Genomic DNA, 18,103 nt, shown 5'->3' on the forward strand with positions numbered 1-18,103 from the left:
ATGTGCATGTTTGGATTTTTCTAAGATATTTGAAAAAGATGTCAAATGCCAAAGTTGGAAATTCGGTGAGTTATTGCTGTCTATTCCAGTACCACTCAGTTTTACTTTATCTTTTCGTCTTTATATTATTCTGGCTAGTTGATGTTGACAAATGTGAGGTGGGTGGGGTGGGTGGAGATGGCAATCCTCTGGTCAGTAGTGTATTCAATTCAAGGCGCTTAAGGGGTGCCAGCCTGGTTCCCATTTCCCACTCATTTATTAAATCCTTTCCATTGTTGTCATTCTTAGGACACTTCTATTATTACTCTCCCATTTCTTTTCACTGACATCCGTGGAGTCTCCAAGTCCTCGTTCCAAGGATCTAGCCCACTCAGTCGTCAGTTTCATCCAAACAGTCCCATGAATTTCTCCCCAATTCAGTCTTAAAAAATAATTAAAATTAATATTCTTATTACATAAAGTATTTAATATGTCGACATTAAACACTTTATATAATAAAATTATTAATTTAAATTACTTTATAAAGTTAAATATCATTATTGTTCCATTGGGGCCCTTTGGTTGGCGTTTCTCCAACGCCAAGATATCATCATGTTCTCGAATTGTTAAGTCGGTCAAGTAAACCTTGGAACGTCAACACGTCATTCCTGCAAAACAACTGAGCTAAAGTAGAAAGCAAAGAGGAGTTAAAATACAAATTTAAGGGGGGGAAAAAACAGGGGAAAACAGAGCTAGGTAAACGAAGTGTACCTTGGGGATTGCTACACAAATATACGAGTATACGTACGACGACGTATGCTCCTAACACACGGCGAATGCGAAAGACGTGACGGGGAACGGGACGGCACACGAAACGGAAGTCCCAAAGCTGCGAATGCAAGCAACACACAACGGAAAGAGTCATGATGCCGTGGATTCACACAAACCAAACACGAGAATCTTCAACGAATCTCAATTGCTCAATTTCGTTCACCGTGTTAAACAGATGTTAATCTTGCGTGTTTAGCCTCGCTTAATCAGTATTAGTTTGGATTTTGATTTCAAATGTCCACAAATGTCCTTGAATTGCAATCAATTGCTGCAAATCATATGTACAAGGCATGGGAAGGATTGCGTATTGCTTCGTCCGGTCTCAAAATTTTCAGAAGGCATGGAGTTGCCGTACAAAAACTTCATCCAAACTCGCCAGATTCGTGACCTTCTCCGGAGTATGACGCCATCGCCGGAATCAGGCTAGGACATGGCCGGAAGGTGGCCCTGGGAGACACAGAAGATGTTATAGTTCAGAATGGACCAACCTGTAACGGAAGATTATAGAGATCGGAATCGCTGGCTTTCGACATGATCGAAAGGCGACTCGGCCTAGGCTGAAAATCAGCCCTACGCTTCTGCTGATGTGAGGAAGGGCGAATCAACTGTGCCAACGTTCGCTTCACCAAATCGCCTTCCACTGTCCCAATCCGAACAAGCGAGTTCGCCATCGCCGATCTGCGAGCGTTCAGCCGATTCGGCGAGTAAGAAACCGACTGTCCACTGTTGCAATTCTTGTGCAGGTTGCACCGGAACGAGCCCGGATGCGTCGTCGGCGAGCACATACACGTCTTCTTCGGCAGATTCGACAGCGGACCCCTGCTGTGCTTCCTCACCACCTGATCTCGCGAAGCGACCACCATCGAACGGCTGGGAGACTTGGACCGATCGATGGAGAACCGCACCGACGGCGCGAGAGGCGCGAATCCGTGGAGGTTCACGCGAGTCGGAGACGCTGACCGATGGAAGAAACCGTTGGAATGAGACGACATGAAGCTGGAGCTCGTCGACGACGCATAAAACGACGACGAATCAGACTGCGGCGAAGAGCGAAACCGGCCCGTCGGCGATATCGATCTCTGAAAGGCCGATGCCATCGGCAGAACCGGGCCTCTAGATCGTCTAGAAGAAGTCTCCATTGAAGGCTTGAAAGTCGAAGCCCCCCAGAGAGAGAAACTAGAGAGACAAAGAGCAAGAAATTATATTTAATTCTCCTAAAGGCCCTTGAGGCTCTTCAGTTTGGCAAACCTATCTCCCCTCGAGGGCCTCATTTATAGATCCTGAAGACAGGAGGTGGCTTGGGCGAGACGTAATTATGGCGAAGATTGGGGGCAGTAGTTTGAGAGAGAATCGATGCGCGGCTAACCCGGGGTTGGGTTAACCGGAGGTAGGTTAGGGTTTGGGGGTCTGATCTGACGGTTGGAAAACAACGGTCACACAGAAAATGACGGGTTTGGTTAACCGCTTTTGTGGAAGTGGGGAGAGCACGCCACGTACTAGGATTGTGGAAAAGGGCATGGATTTGGGTGGAATTACGAGAATGCCAGGCAGCGGCGCTTGCTTCGACTTGAGATGCGGCGCAGGAGCATCTCCATGCGTTACAGATTTAAGGAACCCCAAAGTAGAAACTGACCCGACTTTAACTGAAAACGATACTCGAGAACCCCAAATTAATAATAACAATAATAAATTAATAATTTTAAATTTTAGTATAATAATTAAGTTAATTTGAAGCTTACAGAATTAATATTATTTTTAAAAAATAAATTATTTTCGAAAATTATTTTTTTTTTAATTATATACATTTTTTTATCATATATAAGTGTTTATAATTTTTTGAAAAATAATTGATAATTTGTAAAGAAATGTTATTAACTTTATAAGTGTCAATACTAAGTATTAGGTTATAATGCACCAAAATGTTTTGGTGATGCTATTTTGGTATTTTTAAAATATTTCATATATCGAAACGCAAAGAAATACTAAAAGAATAATTTTAGGTCACGTTTTAAGATTATTTTGTAATATTAAAAATATATTTAAAAATTCTCTTATATTATATAATGTAAAATTTATATATTATATATTAATTTTTAATATTAAAAATTATATTTATAAAAAGACTTTTATATTTTTTATTTACTAGTCTCTTTGCATTTACATTTCATGTTTTTTTGAAAAATATTATTTCCATTTTATATTGTATATCTATTTTTCATTTCTGTTATTACAACCTAAGCTTAGGCTACCAATATCGTAATATTCAAGGTAAAATAAAATATTAAATAAGTCCCTATATTTTAATTAAGCTTAAATTAGTTACTATATTTTAAAAATATTTAAAAATATTATATTTAAAAAATGCACAAATTGCAAGTCTGAGATTTCTTGAATCTTAATTTAAAGTTCAATTATGCTATTTAGGACTCAATATAGTTATTTTGACTCTTGAGAGGGCACCATGTTAAATATCTATAATAATGATTAATATTGTTTCAAATAGGGGAGAATAAATGTTCAATTTACTCAAATTAATTGAATCAAATCAATTGAACTTAATTTTAGATCTGTTTTTTTCTTGTATCAATTCGATTCTGTTAATTTTTATTAAAAGTTTGATTTTCAATTCAACTTTTTTGTTAGAATAATCAAATCTATTAAACTTTAAAACGATGTTATTTTGATACTTATAAAACAACGTCATTTTTTTTCTTATTTTGTGTGTTTTTTATTAGTTATTTTATTTTATTTTTTACATTTATTTGGTTTAATCGGTTCGATTTTGATTTAATTTCTTTTATTATCAATTAGTTGAATTTTTTAGATTAATCAATCGATTCAGTTCGATCTTAACTCAATTTAATTTAATTAGTTAATGAATTTCAATTAATTCGATAATCGTACTAATCGTTTGAACAGTCGTAATTACAAGTAGTTATTGGATAAGTTTACTTTTTATCTTAAGATGGATGTAAAATAATTTTATAAATTTATTTTGGTCCAACTTAATTAAAAATAAAAATTTATTATATTATAAATCAGTTTCATTGGCCTTTGGCATCTGTCAAAGGCCAACACAACACAATGGAAATTGCAGACATTATTTATTTATTCATTTATTATTATACAAACAGAAAGCTTGGAATGCATCAACCTATTAATAAATTATATTATTATATTCTTATAAAATAAATTAGGCGATTAATTCCTAAATTTTGTAATTCGTAACAACTTAATCATTATGTTTATATTTTTATCGATACAATCATTAAATTTTAATTTTTATTACAATTCACCCCATCTTTTGATTTATTATCAAATTTTGATACCAAAAACTAACATGATATATATTAATATTATTGTCACTCGAATATAACAATAGATTTATTAATTGAACACCTTGTCGTCAAACCGCTTATATTATGCAAGAAAGAAAATGACCGGATGGCGTAAGAAAATTCTCGCATAACACTCTGATAATTAAATTATACACTAAATATTTAAATAACATATTAAATTTAGTATACGAAACATACATATTTTTTAATGAGAGCTCATTTATTTATAGAAAAGCATTGACATTTCTCAAATTCTCTATAATTAATATTATTATAGATGATAATTATCCTAATATTCTGAAATCTATTACAATTATAATTTTTATGAATAATGTTTATTTTGACATTTCAGGATCTATTAGAATTATGATATTATCATATTCGTTGAACTTTGAGAATGAGACACCAAAGTTATCTTGTTTGCACTTTGCTCAGAATTTCTCCCTCGGTTATGAAAATATTACATATTTTTAGTCTAAAAAGTTATTTTGACCTTTTATTTTTTTTTTTAGTTTTTTAATAAAATTTTAACTATGACACATCAAATATAAATATCAAGATCACTTGATTGTGGGGTTTATTTTAATTTTATATTAAATAATTTTTAAGTTTATTTTACACATTTTTATTAACACGATCTATTAAAAAATTAAAAAATATATAATAAAAAATAAAACTTAATATCTGTAATCACACAAATTAAAATATAATGAATAATAATGTAAAATTTACCGTATTTTTATATTTATGTTACAATATTCCATAGCAAGATGAAAGTGACATTTAATAATAATTGGCCGAATAATATAATAGCGGTTGAAATTTCCAAGAAAGGTGATAATGAAAGATATTAGTATCCATGGAAGATGAAAATTAACAACTTGGCAATGATAGCGATGGAAATGGAAGGCGGTGTCTCTTAATTTGATCATACAAAATGAAATGTGTTTTTCTTTATTTTTTTTTGGGATTATCGATACAATAATAACATTTTGTTACTTTAAAAAGAATGGCTGAGTTCTCGATATAATCATACAATTGAAAGGATTTCGATATAATCATACAATTGAAAGGATTTCGATACTTCTATAAAATAAATAATGTTAAGAATTATGATTGATAATTGATGACGGTATCATTAGTTATATGTTACATTTTTATTAGAGAGAAAATACTAAATAAAGAAGATAATGACATATAGTCTCTTTAGTCTCCTCTAATAAAAATATGCCATATAATTATGACTCCTAATATTATTTATAAAAAAAATTAATAAAATATTAATTATAATCAAAATTACAATTTGAGTACCAAAGTCACGTCTCGTTTACAGTTTAGACCTTTTTATATCCAAAAAAGCATATACATAACAAAATTTCACATCCCTAAGAGTTTTTAGTTGAGACCTATAGTTTTGTGCACGTTATAATGCCATTAAACTTCAATTAAGATTTATGATCTAAATCTCTTGACCATCGAAAATGCTATTTTGACACTCGAATTTAAAATACTTTACATTAATATCTTATATATTTACATTAATACAACATACAATCCAAGATATTAACGCAAAATATTATTACAAATGTGGAACTTAAGTGTCTAAATAACATTTCAACTCAATGATATACTCTAGTGTTATTATTTATCATTCAAAGCCAATCAAGAGAGATGATTTTAACATAAATATTTTTATAGAGAAATCTTTAATCAAAGAAGATTCGTTTTGTATTATATCTAGGAAATTCCTTAATTTAGACCGACGAAATAATATTCTTCGATCATCATCAAATTAACTATAATATTTTTCTGTTAGTAAAATCTTATAGCGTTTTTTATGTTTAATAAGTCATTAACTATATTAGTTTATTATAAAATATTTATAAAAATATTATTTAAATATTTAAAGTTAACACATAATATGTTTTATATTAATTTAAATATATAAATATTAAATTTAAATATCTAAATAATAATTTTAAAATATTTAAGTAACACTTAGTTGTTATCAAAATGTGGTTGAAGTGGGCCCATATGATCCAAGCCTCTGTGCCCCACGGAAGCCCGTGCCCTATGGTTTGCTTCCCAATCTTAGGGCAGCACAACACCCAATGTTTGAATCATACACATTACACTACCAACTATGCCAACTGGCCAATTTTATTATTCTAATCTGTAGATATTATTGCTTTCATGTTACTGCACTTGGTGTTTGACCTTTTTACCCCTTGGAATCCTCTAGGTTTTCAGGATTCCCCTGCTTGTCCCTTCGTGATTGGTTAAGGGCACATGGGTCCTTCTTGCATGCAAGTTTAGGGCAGGTTGAGCAGATTGTCTTTTGTGAGATGGTTGGTTCTCCATATTGGTGACCGCCGTCAGGGGGCTCCCACCCCTACTTCCCCTACTTGGTGTGATGAAACAAGGTTAACCCAACCCCCGCGGGGAGTGGGGCTGAGCCGCGTGGCTAGGTGTGGAATTTAAGTGCTTGTCCGCCAGCTCCTAATCGGTTGTGCACGAGTTTGATTTTTTTGGTGTTTGGTCTCCTCCGATTCACTTTTTTTTTTTTTTATCAAAATTAAGACAATAGAGTCATGGAGTATCATATAAAAAAAAGATAACATTTATTTAATTTAGTTATTTAATTTTTTTATTATTTTAATTATATACCTAAAAATATATTTTTAAATTAATTTAACTCTTATATTTTATTTCTTTTACATGACAATTGAAACATAATCTAAATTTTTTATTGTTTCTATTAAACCATTATATCTTTATTTTTAAGTCAATTTAACTTATGTACTTTGACATATAAAAAAAATAAAATGAGATGAGTCAATTTAATCTTTTTATTTTTTTATATGTCAAAATATAAGGAACTAAATTGATTGAAAAATACAGATATAGAGATATAATCAAAACAACGAAAAATTTAAATAGTTAACCTAAAAAAAGTAAAAGTATAAGGAAAAAAATATAGATTTGACCATAAACGAATGTGAGTTTAGAAAATTTATTATTAGATAATAAGAAAAATAAAAAAAAGTAAAAAATTAAGAAATACAAGAATCTCGCGAATAAATGATTATTAATGAAGATGGTCGAATGTTTATGACGCGTATTATTGATCTTATCTAGTATAATTAAGATTTGTGCATAAGATATTTGAGCTTGAATATATGCTTATAAAAATGACCTTAATTATTGGAGAATAAGAAGGGACGGGGCAGGGAGAAAACCTCAAAGAAAGTTGTCATATGAATGAAAATGTGGACAGAGGTGGGGGAATTAGCCATTTTGAAGACTCCATGTGACAAGTAATTGATTTTTTTTTTATTTGAAAATGAAATAAGTGGGCTCACATATCTTTTTGCACGTTCACGTGTATATTGGTATATTTTGAATACAATAATAATTTTTTGTATTAAAAAGTTCGTCATCAAGCTACACAAGATCTACAAGAAAAAGAATGATCAGAGGACATAAGATATTTTTTATGTAAATACTCTGATATTTAAATCAAACATTCGAGATGGTTGAAAAGTTGAATATAAAATTTTAATTGATATGTCAGATATATTTTTTTTTATACGAGAGTTTATTTTTTTAAATTTATCTGTCTACGTGTCTTTTTTAGGAAAACCCCAACGAGAAAGGTTTTTGGGAGGGTTTCCTCCATCTCTTTTATGTGGGAGTCTCTCTAGAAGGGGTTTATGAGAGACTTTTTCGACAAGAAAATTTTCTAAAATATTTTGGACTTTTGACCTTATTTTCTTGGGCTTGGACCTTCTCATTAGCGGCCGTGACTCACGGCACATTGATTTTGAAGACTCAATGTGACAAGTAGCTGATTTTTTTTTGTTAAATGAAATAAGTGGGCCCCACGTATCTTTACATCACACATATATATGTGTGTATGCAAATAAATAAATAAATGTGGTTGGAGAGAAGTGTCTTTGTTGTTTTAATTTTTGTATTGAAAGGCCACCAAATGGGGGACTCAAATGGGAGCCACCTTGCATGTGAAGTTAGCAATGGTGGGTCACTTACTTCACCCCTACCTTGCAATTCAATCAAATACCAATTGATTATCATAATCTCCTTCGTTAGGGATTGACCTTAGTTTTTTTTAATGTTCATTCATTAAGGGATAATTTGATAAAACCACCTAATAGTAATTTTTATTACTTTTCTCATAATCAAATTACACACATCATATATAGAAATTAAGACGACTGCGACACAAATTTTAATATATTTGGTCTTAATTAATAGATACATATTCATGATATTACAATAATAAGATAAATCTACTTAATTAATGACGATATAACTTTTGACTGAAAAAATTCTAGATAAATGGTCATTCTCTTATTTTAGATAATATTAGTTATCAAATCACGAGACTCATTCTAGAAACATAACCCTGATAAATCATTTATATTTTTTCTTTTAAAATCTTAATTAATGAAATATATGATCATTTAAAAACTCGAAACGACATCTATTTAAACAAAAAAAAAAATTCAAATTAAATTGAGTTTAAATATTTTATTCGAAATATGATTAAGTTTTCTAAAAGATTTCATCTCCATTAAATTTTGAATTTGAGGAGTTATTTAACAAATCTCAAACTACCAACTAGCCCTTTTTTTTTTTTCCTTATTCTACAAGCAATTTCTATTCTTCGAGAGGAGATTGGGACGAGCCATACCTCTACTCCTAGCTTAGTTTAGATGTACAAGTCAACTAAGTGCATCTTATATGGTGTCTAGATGGAAAAATATTTTTTAACTTTAACATAACTTTTTAAAGAAAATATGACATAGTGTGGAAGTATTTATAGGCTAAACTCTAAATCTTAATTAAATCAAGAAAAAAAAATCAAAAAAAGTTAATCCAAATTAAAATAAAAAAATTTAAAATTTTTAAGAGTTTTAAAATAGATTTAAATGAATCTTTTTAAAGCTCTGTCATAAAGTAGCTCAACGAGCTGATTGTTCAAATTTTTGTTCGTCTATTTAATCTAAATAGTCACTTACAAGACGTCCACCTCAAAATACCAATTTCCCAATAGAATAGCAAAACTAAAATGCAATGCAAGAACAATAGAGTGATTAGGAGCACTACCCACCTAAATCTCCCACCAAATCCCTCCTAATTTTTTGATGAGTCAATTATTTCATGATTTCCATTATCAGCCCTCAGATGATTAATTTAAAGATGCCAATGTTGAAGATTCTCCCAAGATACTTTAATTTCTTGATCATGCCAATAGTAAATGTATTAATCTTATTCCTAGCTACCTTAAAATACACATTTATTTAATTATTTTGGACACAGTCTCCCTTCCACATGTTACAACAGGAAGATGGCCACAAATTGGTAAGGGACAAAGCACATGTTCACATGCAAGTAGGAATGCCCCAAATTTGGCCATATCTTTGAGGCTCTTAGCTGTTTCTCCTGTCTTCATAATGAAGCCGGCAAGTCTGTTGCAATAGAAAAATAATGAGCAGCTTACACCATTAAGTTTCCCTTGCTAAATTATGTGTACCTCTCTCACACGTTAAAAAAAAAAAAAATACATGAATCTCTATATCATTTTTTTTTAGTGTGAAAAACTTGAAAAGGTCCCGATCAATGCATAGTTTTTTACCAAGGCTGGCTCTCCAAAATTTATAGCCTGAACAGATAAACAGGAAAGTCACGAACCGAACCCCAAAATCTAACCTCTTAATAGACTTTAAGTATTAATAATCACACGAAAACAAGCTTGATCTCACGATTTTACAGTAACCCAAAGTCTAAAATATGTGCCATAAACCATCTATGCTACTTTGAGGGATAATATCATTAAAATCCTTTGTTTATGATTACCTAATTGTTTTTGAAATTTTAAAATTGCACTTATTAAAATGATGAGAGATATTCTAAATGATGTTAAACGACCAAAACATCCTTTGATTTTGAAATTAAGATCAAATTACACTAGGCATGATAAAGATCGATCAAATTACTCTCCAAACTAACATTTCAAATAGTAACATCTTAAAATCAAGGACCCAAATTTATAGTCAAACATGTAACAGAAACCATGTCACCACATGTGACCTAAGTGAAAGAGCATCTCGAACTCAAACCCCATGACTTTTTGGTCATAAAAGAACAACATTATCATAGCTACTAAGGCTGGTTCTGGATAACGATAGATAAAAACCCAAATAAATCAGAACTGTACACCCAACACAACCCCGAGGAATGCAAGTGGAGTGGGAGCCCTGTAGGCCTCATCAAGCCAAGAAGACTTGAAACTCTACCATAATAAACAGATCCCTACAAACTAAAATTTCATAGACTCCAAAACTGGATACGAATTTATAGTCCAAAGTGTAAGATATATAATTGAACTACACCTTTTTTCGAACTTTACTTGGCTTCTTCAAAACCTGTAGCCATGCACGCTTTGGCATAGACGCGGTGCCTGCGTTCTCTCCCATATATGACCCAGAAAATTAGGGAGAGCATCACTGCAGCCGAAACCATCACCAGCCCGATGTAGATCCATTTGCTGTACTTCTGCAGACCGGGACAATAATCCCTATATATGTCGCTAAAAGTTTGTCGCACAAACGTGCAGTCTTGTAGCTCGACTAGGAATGGACCATAATGATATAAACCGTAGCTCACATTCACACCGGCAGACATCTGGCTGTAGATTGTTGGGGTCAGACGGCCTACAGTGATGCAAATCCCGCCTGGTGAAGCCTGACAGACATAGTTTCCCCAAACCTGCGAGGCACAAGGGGTGGAGTGTAAGCTTCTCATTGATCAGAAGAAACCTGGATCTGGATTTTGAATTGAAAATGAGAAAGTATTGATTTTAGAGTCTTGGCATGGCCCTCCAAATTTTTGTACTGATTTAAGTATCCCAAGTTTATAGTACTTTTAGTTTTACCTCTGTCGCGTTGTTCAAATCCACTTCACCAGTTCTGCAAGCTCGAGGTGTCAAATCTGAATTGAACGGATCACAGAGGGTTGGCATCAAAGGACCAGATTGATTGTAGTATAAAGGAGCAAGATTGGGAGGGAAGTTCATGTTAGTGACATTGATGATGGCTTGATTAATCACACCAACAAGCTGAGAAGTGACTTTCTTGCTCTGTGACAAGGTTTCCTGGGCAGTTGCATTATCAATACAGGGCAGAATATCATCTAATGCTGTATGAGCAGTTGGGTTTTGGACCCATTGGTCCATGGCAACACAAGTGTCGGAAGCCACACTGATATATGTTAGAAGAAAGAAACAAATGAGATGGTCGGAAAGTATCAACTAGATATTTGTAATGCAGATTTATAGGTTCTAACATCTCAACAAATAGAACATAACACCGCCAAAGGCATCACCAAGATTAAGGAAAGAAATAAAGTCAGGACCAACTTAGCAGGCGGTTATAGAAACCACCACACTCAAAAGTGTTAAAAGACATTCAAGGCTAGCTAAAAGAAACCAAATATAAAAGGGAAAACAAACGTAGGAAGCATATATGATGATCTGACTTACTTGTGTAGAAGAAGGAATACACCGCACAAAACGAACGTTCCTGTGACGAGTATCCATCCAATGATCACCAACCTGCAAGAATTAGATATGAACTCTTTAAGAAAAGACCACAGAAACACACAACCAAGGGGAAAAATACAATGATGAGGATTTATAGGAAATTATGCTTATAAAAACATCAGTTAACTCACGTGTACACAAGCAACTGCATGCCGAACATTGAGAGTACTGGAACAGAAAACAAACTGAATTAATAATGAATGTGCAGATAAGACAGTTCGCAGAAGTTTGAATAACAGTAACTTTCTGAATCTGATTAAGGGGATCAAAATGGGCTCACAGAATCCAATAAATGCAAGGCAAAGCATAACAGCAGCAAGGATGATAAGAACCAATCTCCTGCAACAGAGAAATTGATGTTTTGTCTTGGGATAAAAGAGTAAAATCCAAGACAGTCAAGTACAAAAGAAAGTTCTAAAAAGATCACTTACACAGCTTCCAAGAGATTGTGTATCTTTCTTGAATTATCCTCTGTTTTAACATGGAGGGTAGTAGCAGAAGAGTTAATCTTGGTTTCGATGCGGTCAATGTCACCTTGGACATTAGAAGGTAGAAAAACTCGAACAACTCCAACATCCTTAGCTGCAGCAAGATATCCGGAAACATTCCTAAGTTTCTCCACGGTTGTATCAGACTGACTTACTACATAATTCAATGTTTTCGTTGTACTATTATGGAACTTTCCTTGACCAGTGTACAGAACAATGCATCCAACTCTGAAACCATTTACACATTGCCTCAGTCTGAAAGGAACAAGTAAACAAATGCACTAAGAAAGACAGGAGTACATACATTGCAGAAAGGGTGAAGAGAACGAGGAGAATAAGAGAGATAGCATAAGCCGTGCGAGAATAGCCATAAGGCTCCCTTCTAAAACAGAAATAGCAGAGACAGATGAGGCATAAGGAGAAGCCGAAGACCAAAAACCAGATTGCTGCAATTACAAAGAATGGAGCAGCAGTAAAACCAACTGACTGCATGTACAGCAAAAAAGCAGGAGTTAGGATGGGGAAAGGAAGGGAGTTTAAGAAACCAATTCTTGCATTGCCAATCAATATGTAAAATAAATACAAGATGTACATGATGTTTAGCCAGGAAATTAGTAAAACTCAGGCAAGAGAATCAGTATATTTGAATGTTTAAGAATATGCTTGAATATGGATTCTGAATTAGTTAATCAAACAAGCATATGGGAGGAAGGTCCATGTTCAGAGACTGTGTGACCTAGTTTCAGAAAAAGAAAATAAGGGTTCCCTACATGTAGAAACATGGTGTTATCCGAACATGAAAAAAAAAAAAAAATTCTTTTTGCTTTTTGGTGATTTCTTTTCTCTTTGAACAACCTAACCTGTAGTAACAAGCCATGGGGTCCAAGCTTTAGCATCTCTCATACATAATCAGTGAAATCAGGTATACTAGAGCTTAAATAGCCTGGTATTCCAGGATAAAAGATAATTAGGTGTCGTAAATCGTAATTTGTTTTTGACACATAATAAGATTGAAATTATGAGACAAGTAACTCGAAAATTTGAAGAGGGCATTGTATCCAACAAATTTATACACCATCTGCACTCCTGAACCTATCATAACAAAATGACCCAAACTCAGTTGCATCCATTCCCATGATTAACTAACCGAATCCAATGATACTGGTCACATATGTTTCACCCTTTGTCTTGGCTTATAACAAAGTTCAATTGTCACAGTTGGGCAGAAATAAGCTTCCATTGTATTTATAGCGTTCAGAAACCTAACTGTATTAGCTTTAGGGTGCTTTCCTGTTAGGACCTTTATCATGACCTGTAAATACCCTTTGTTTCCTGATCACTTAATGGTACTGCATCGTCTTGAGTTTACAATTCAACAATGACAATTGTAAGCCAAATTTGCATCTGCCAGCATGTTTAACTTGGTTGGGGTTCAAAAGAATATAATCCTGTGGTCTCTATCATTTCTCACAACTAGTTGCCATTACAAAATTCAAAGTTCCAGTGGGATTATAGTAGACAATAGAAAACTCTGCTTTATATACAATTATTATACAGACTACCAGATGTAAAGCCTTCATTTATTCTAAACAATAGTCAACTACATATTTAATTTCTTGTCCTTTTCCAGCTAAGCATGATTTTTCCATCAGATTTTTCTTCCAATCCAAGCATGCCAACCACTAAAACATTAATTATTGCCATAGTACCCTTATAAAACATTATAACACCACGAGTCCTCATCCAAAACTACTTGCTGAAGCTAACTCTCGGATTCATATCCCAACGACCTCCCCAATAAGCTACAGACATGGAATTGGTCATGATAAACTCTCCTCCTGTAATAGTTAGTATCCTTGTCAGGCCAAAAATCTCATATCTCAGATTCGATTCAATTCAGTTTCAAGTAATTTTCCTAGTCTACACCCACTCGATAGTGGTCCTGAGTTAACATTGTTACCATTTGTAGACCACGACGAAATGTGTTAGCCGAAGACGACCCTGGGTTCATAGAATCAAATAATACGACCGCATACCTCCCAATAAACTACCAATGTGAGATTGTGATATACAACACCTTAAATAATACATGCACAAAACATGTGTGTGTGTGTACGCATCCACATAAAATCTAACCAACAAAAACACAGAATCATAGCATTAACTCAAGGTTTTTGAGGGACATACAGCCCAGTAATGGCGCTCACTGATGTTCCAGCCGCCGGTGTATCTCTTGAACCCATCAAGGGGGTCTTTCCGGTGAGTCCTCTTCGCGGCCAAAACAATATACGATGAGTTCAGAGCCGGCTCACCGCTCGGCTCCTCAGCCAGAAACCTCTCAACCACTCCACCATAATATTCTTCCCCAAAAACTTCCCCTGAAAACAAAAATAGAGGCAAGATCTTAACTCCAACATGTTAACTCCAACCGACCAAATAGCAGATAAATCAGAGGAAGAACCAGGACTAAGCAAGCACCTGAAATAGGTGGCGTTTGGAAGTTGCGAAAATCGGCAGAGCCGGAGAAGAAGAGAAGGGCGGTGAGAAGAGAGATCAGCAGTGATCTGTTCAACAACAACAACATGGTGTGATCTTGAGCTTCAAGCTAGCCTCCCTGCCTCTTCAGCATAAGCCTCCCAACTCTTCAGCACAGAAGAAAAGATAAACCCTCTTCAGGAGCATTCAACAACTAGAGAGAGATGACAGAACAGTTGAAGATTATGTATGTTTACAGAGAGAGAGAGAGAGAGAGAGAGAGAGAGAGGCGTGGGGGGGGGGGGGGGGTGCCGTGGCGCAAGAAGAGGTCGGTGTGGATGTATGGAGAAACAGGTGATGAGTGGTGGGGACGTTGGCGGGGGCCAGTGATTTTACCGAAATACCCTTTAAGAAATGAAGTAACTTCTGGGGTTTGATGAATTTGATGATTCTTTGTGGGAGTTAATATTTTTGTCCCGTTGGACATTGTGTTTGTATCTTCTGCGTGTGTCCCTCTCCCATATGGAATTCAGCCCTCCTGAAATGACTTATGGTTGTGGGTCCCACCCTCCCCAGATTCACTCTTACATCTGTCCCTTAGATCTGTCCTGGAGCAGGGACCCGGAGCAGGGACCCTTAGATCTGTCCCTTAGATCTGTCCTGGAGCAGGGACAGATCTAAGAGTGAATCTGGGGAGGGTGTTGGTGATGTTTTTCAACTTTGGGTTTATTTAACTTTTATGTGATAGATAAATATTTTTAATGATAAAAATAAAATACATCTTAATTTTGTCACGTGTCATCTTGTTCGATAGGTAACTAGCTCCATCAAAACTACACAGAATGGGAACCAACGAGTCTCATCCTTTATGGCGGTCAAGTTTTCTTTAAACCAGATGAAGCCTTCTATCTCTACAATACTGGTTGGGTCTTTGTGGCTGGGTCTTCCAATCTTTACAAATAGCGACGATGTTAAAGCTTTTCTCCAACAAACACAATGGTGGGCCTTTCTTTTTCAAGTGATTGGGGTGCTTGGTTGTTTGATTGTGCAGTGTTGGTTAATGCATAAAATCTCATAAGTTCCCCCCTCCCTAGCGACTGACAAATTTAGTCCAATCCAAGCTTATCAATCGACGATGCCTTTGATTTTCTTGCAGAATTCTGCTCTATTGTTGACCACTCGATCTTGTTGCTTGCATGTGTCGTCTCTTCCCATTTTTTTCTGCGAGAAAACCCAAAGACATATATATAGATATAGACACAGACACATAACAAGAGACAGAGAAATAGAAAGTGACAGTTTTAGAGAGAGATGCAGATGGTAGGATGAAAGATGTGTGGTTGGAGGGTAATGGAGAAGCGGGAGTTGTATTGTCAATTTTCTATCTCTATATAGGGCCGGCTCTTTCTGAAAAATGGGAGCCCCAACAAATTTCCAGAGCCCGTTAGCCCTGTTGCCCGGAAGGAAGCCATTGACGGTCGATCAGTCGTTAGTCCCAGAAAAGGGGGTCCCAAAAAATTTACAGAGGCTGACGGCCCTGCCCAGAAGAAAGCCACCGACGGCTAACCAGTCAACCACCCAAGAGCCAAGATCAGGAGGAGACTGCGAGACGCCGATTGGAGAACAAGAAGCGAAGACGCCCAATGACACTCATTGTAAACATGGATGTCAATGGCAACCATTTGTCCATGTCGATGACTCTCTACCAAATATTAGAAAGAGGAAACAATGGGAAATGAAGAGGAAATTAAAAGATTTTTACCTGAAACTTGTCAACTCTAACCAACATTTGTGGTTTCTTTTGATCGATTTTTCCCTTTTGGCGTCGATTAAACTTTTTCCTCCTCTCACGTTTTCCCCCTCTCTTTGGATGCCCGTTACTCTCTCTCCCCTTCTCTCTCTCTCCCCTATTTTATGTTTACTCTATTATTATATGTGGTAATATACAATTGAAACACTTTGCAAAGTTAAATATGACTTGTCGAATAAATTAGAAACAAATTCCAAAATTAAAATTACGATTATATATAATTCCATAATTCTATTACTAATTTTTCCAAAATATCATTAAAATAATACTATAGTATTGGTGATTTTATAGTTTTGAATTACAACAAAATAACTTAGTTTTGTGTGTCGAGAAAGAAAATACCACAATCTCCTAATTAATCTTAAATAATTATACACAATTTCTATTATTACAAATTAATTAAAAAAAATATCAAAATTGCCCTTAAGCGGTGGAAAATAACAATAATTAATGATTTGAGGGGAAAATTACAAAAAAAGTGAAAAAAATAATGAAATCACCAACCCCATCAAATCTAAACAAAATCTCAACTTATTTTAAAAAAATATAAAAGTCAATCACTTCGTAATTTAAACAAAATTCAATTATTTTCTTTTTAACTAAATATAAACATTATGGTTGAAATCTACAAACCACGTAACATAATAACCAAAAGAGTTGATAAGACAAAGAGAGAAAAAGATGAATCACAAAAACAAATTCATTGTTAATTTATCTTTAAATCATGGAAGCAAAAATCATTTTCAAATAATTGAATCTTTTATTGATTTTTCTTGTTTTTTCTCAGTAGATATAGGTTTTTATCAAATTTTCAAACATATAATTTTTTAATTTTATTATTATTTTTAGTAAATACGATTTTGATTGAATTTTCAAATAATAAATATGTATTTAAAGATAACATACCACAAGAGTGATGAGAGGTTTGGAACCCCTACTAGGTGATGTCTCGTGAGACAGGCTTCTAGAGACGAGACCTTTTGGCAAAGCCAAGTCAATTTTGGGTCACCAAACCTTGCAATTGATGAGAAAATCCTATGGAGTAAAAGGAAAGGTCGTACATTGTCATACTCCCAGTGTTCCAAACATGCCTACAAAAGAGGTCAAATGCCTTTCGTGGTGAATTTTAGACTAAGATCGAGGATCGAGTCTCGCAAGCGATAGTGTGAGGCACCTCTCTCCAAAGTGAGGGGGCTCCTTGTACGCGGTGAGCCCGAATTTAGTCACTGCGTCCGACTGAGTCACCATGATTAACCTCCTCTCATGTTCTATCGAGTCAAGTGTGAGGAGCGTCCGAGATGAGCAATTTTACCTTTCGGATCAAAAGAGACCAAATGCAGCAAAGTCGTGAGCTATGAGCAAATTCCTCTCTAGTAGGGGGATATATAGGAGATGGCCATCTCAAGGTATATCACGGCGGCACGGCCTACTGGCAATATGGGCAAGACTTGGGAAGTCAACCCAATTGGGAGTTAGAGCTTTAAAAAATTATAAATTACTTGCTAAAATTAATGTAAACTACTTGATAGTGATAAATTACATTTTCAACAATCATAAT

General features: G+C 34.5%; 2 protein-coding genes across 5 annotated transcripts; both read right to left on the reverse strand.

Moving 5' to 3' along the window:
- Positions 1-41: 41 nt before the first annotated feature.
- Positions 42-2,064, reverse strand: LOC127813684 (uncharacterized). Of its 4 annotated transcripts, none has more exons than XM_052354794.1 (3): positions 1,299-2,064; positions 751-868; positions 42-647 (listed from the first exon to the last, which is right to left on the reverse strand). In XM_052354794.1, the coding sequence occupies exons 1-3, from the start codon at positions 1,947-1,949 to the stop codon at positions 634-636; spliced, it is 783 nt and encodes a 260-aa protein (XP_052210754.1). In that variant the 5' UTR covers positions 1,950-2,064; the 3' UTR covers positions 42-633. The 4 variants fall into 4 exon arrangements, with proteins under 4 accessions (XP_052210754.1, XP_052210752.1, XP_052210751.1 ...); XM_052354792.1 differs by having other exon boundaries at positions 42-658; XM_052354791.1 differs by having other exon boundaries at positions 42-663.
- An 8,113-nt stretch (positions 2,065-10,177) lies between these two features.
- LOC127813623 (uncharacterized) lies at positions 10,178-15,051 on the reverse strand. The gene is made up of 9 exons (XM_052354673.1): positions 14,739-15,051; positions 14,448-14,638; positions 12,565-12,746; positions 12,204-12,488; positions 12,053-12,111; positions 11,904-11,940; positions 11,713-11,784; positions 11,107-11,431; positions 10,178-10,940 (listed from the first exon to the last, which is right to left on the reverse strand). Exons 1-9 carry the CDS (start codon positions 14,842-14,844, stop codon positions 10,578-10,580), a joined length of 1,620 nt encoding a protein of 539 aa, XP_052210633.1. The 5' UTR covers positions 14,845-15,051; the 3' UTR covers positions 10,178-10,577.
- Between the last annotated feature and the right edge of the window lie 3,052 nt (positions 15,052-18,103).

This window comes from Diospyros lotus, chromosome 11 (genome assembly GCF_014633365.1).
Source record: "Diospyros lotus cultivar Yz01 chromosome 11, ASM1463336v1, whole genome shotgun sequence".
Taxonomy (NCBI): domain Eukaryota; kingdom Viridiplantae; phylum Streptophyta; class Magnoliopsida; order Ericales; family Ebenaceae; genus Diospyros; species Diospyros lotus.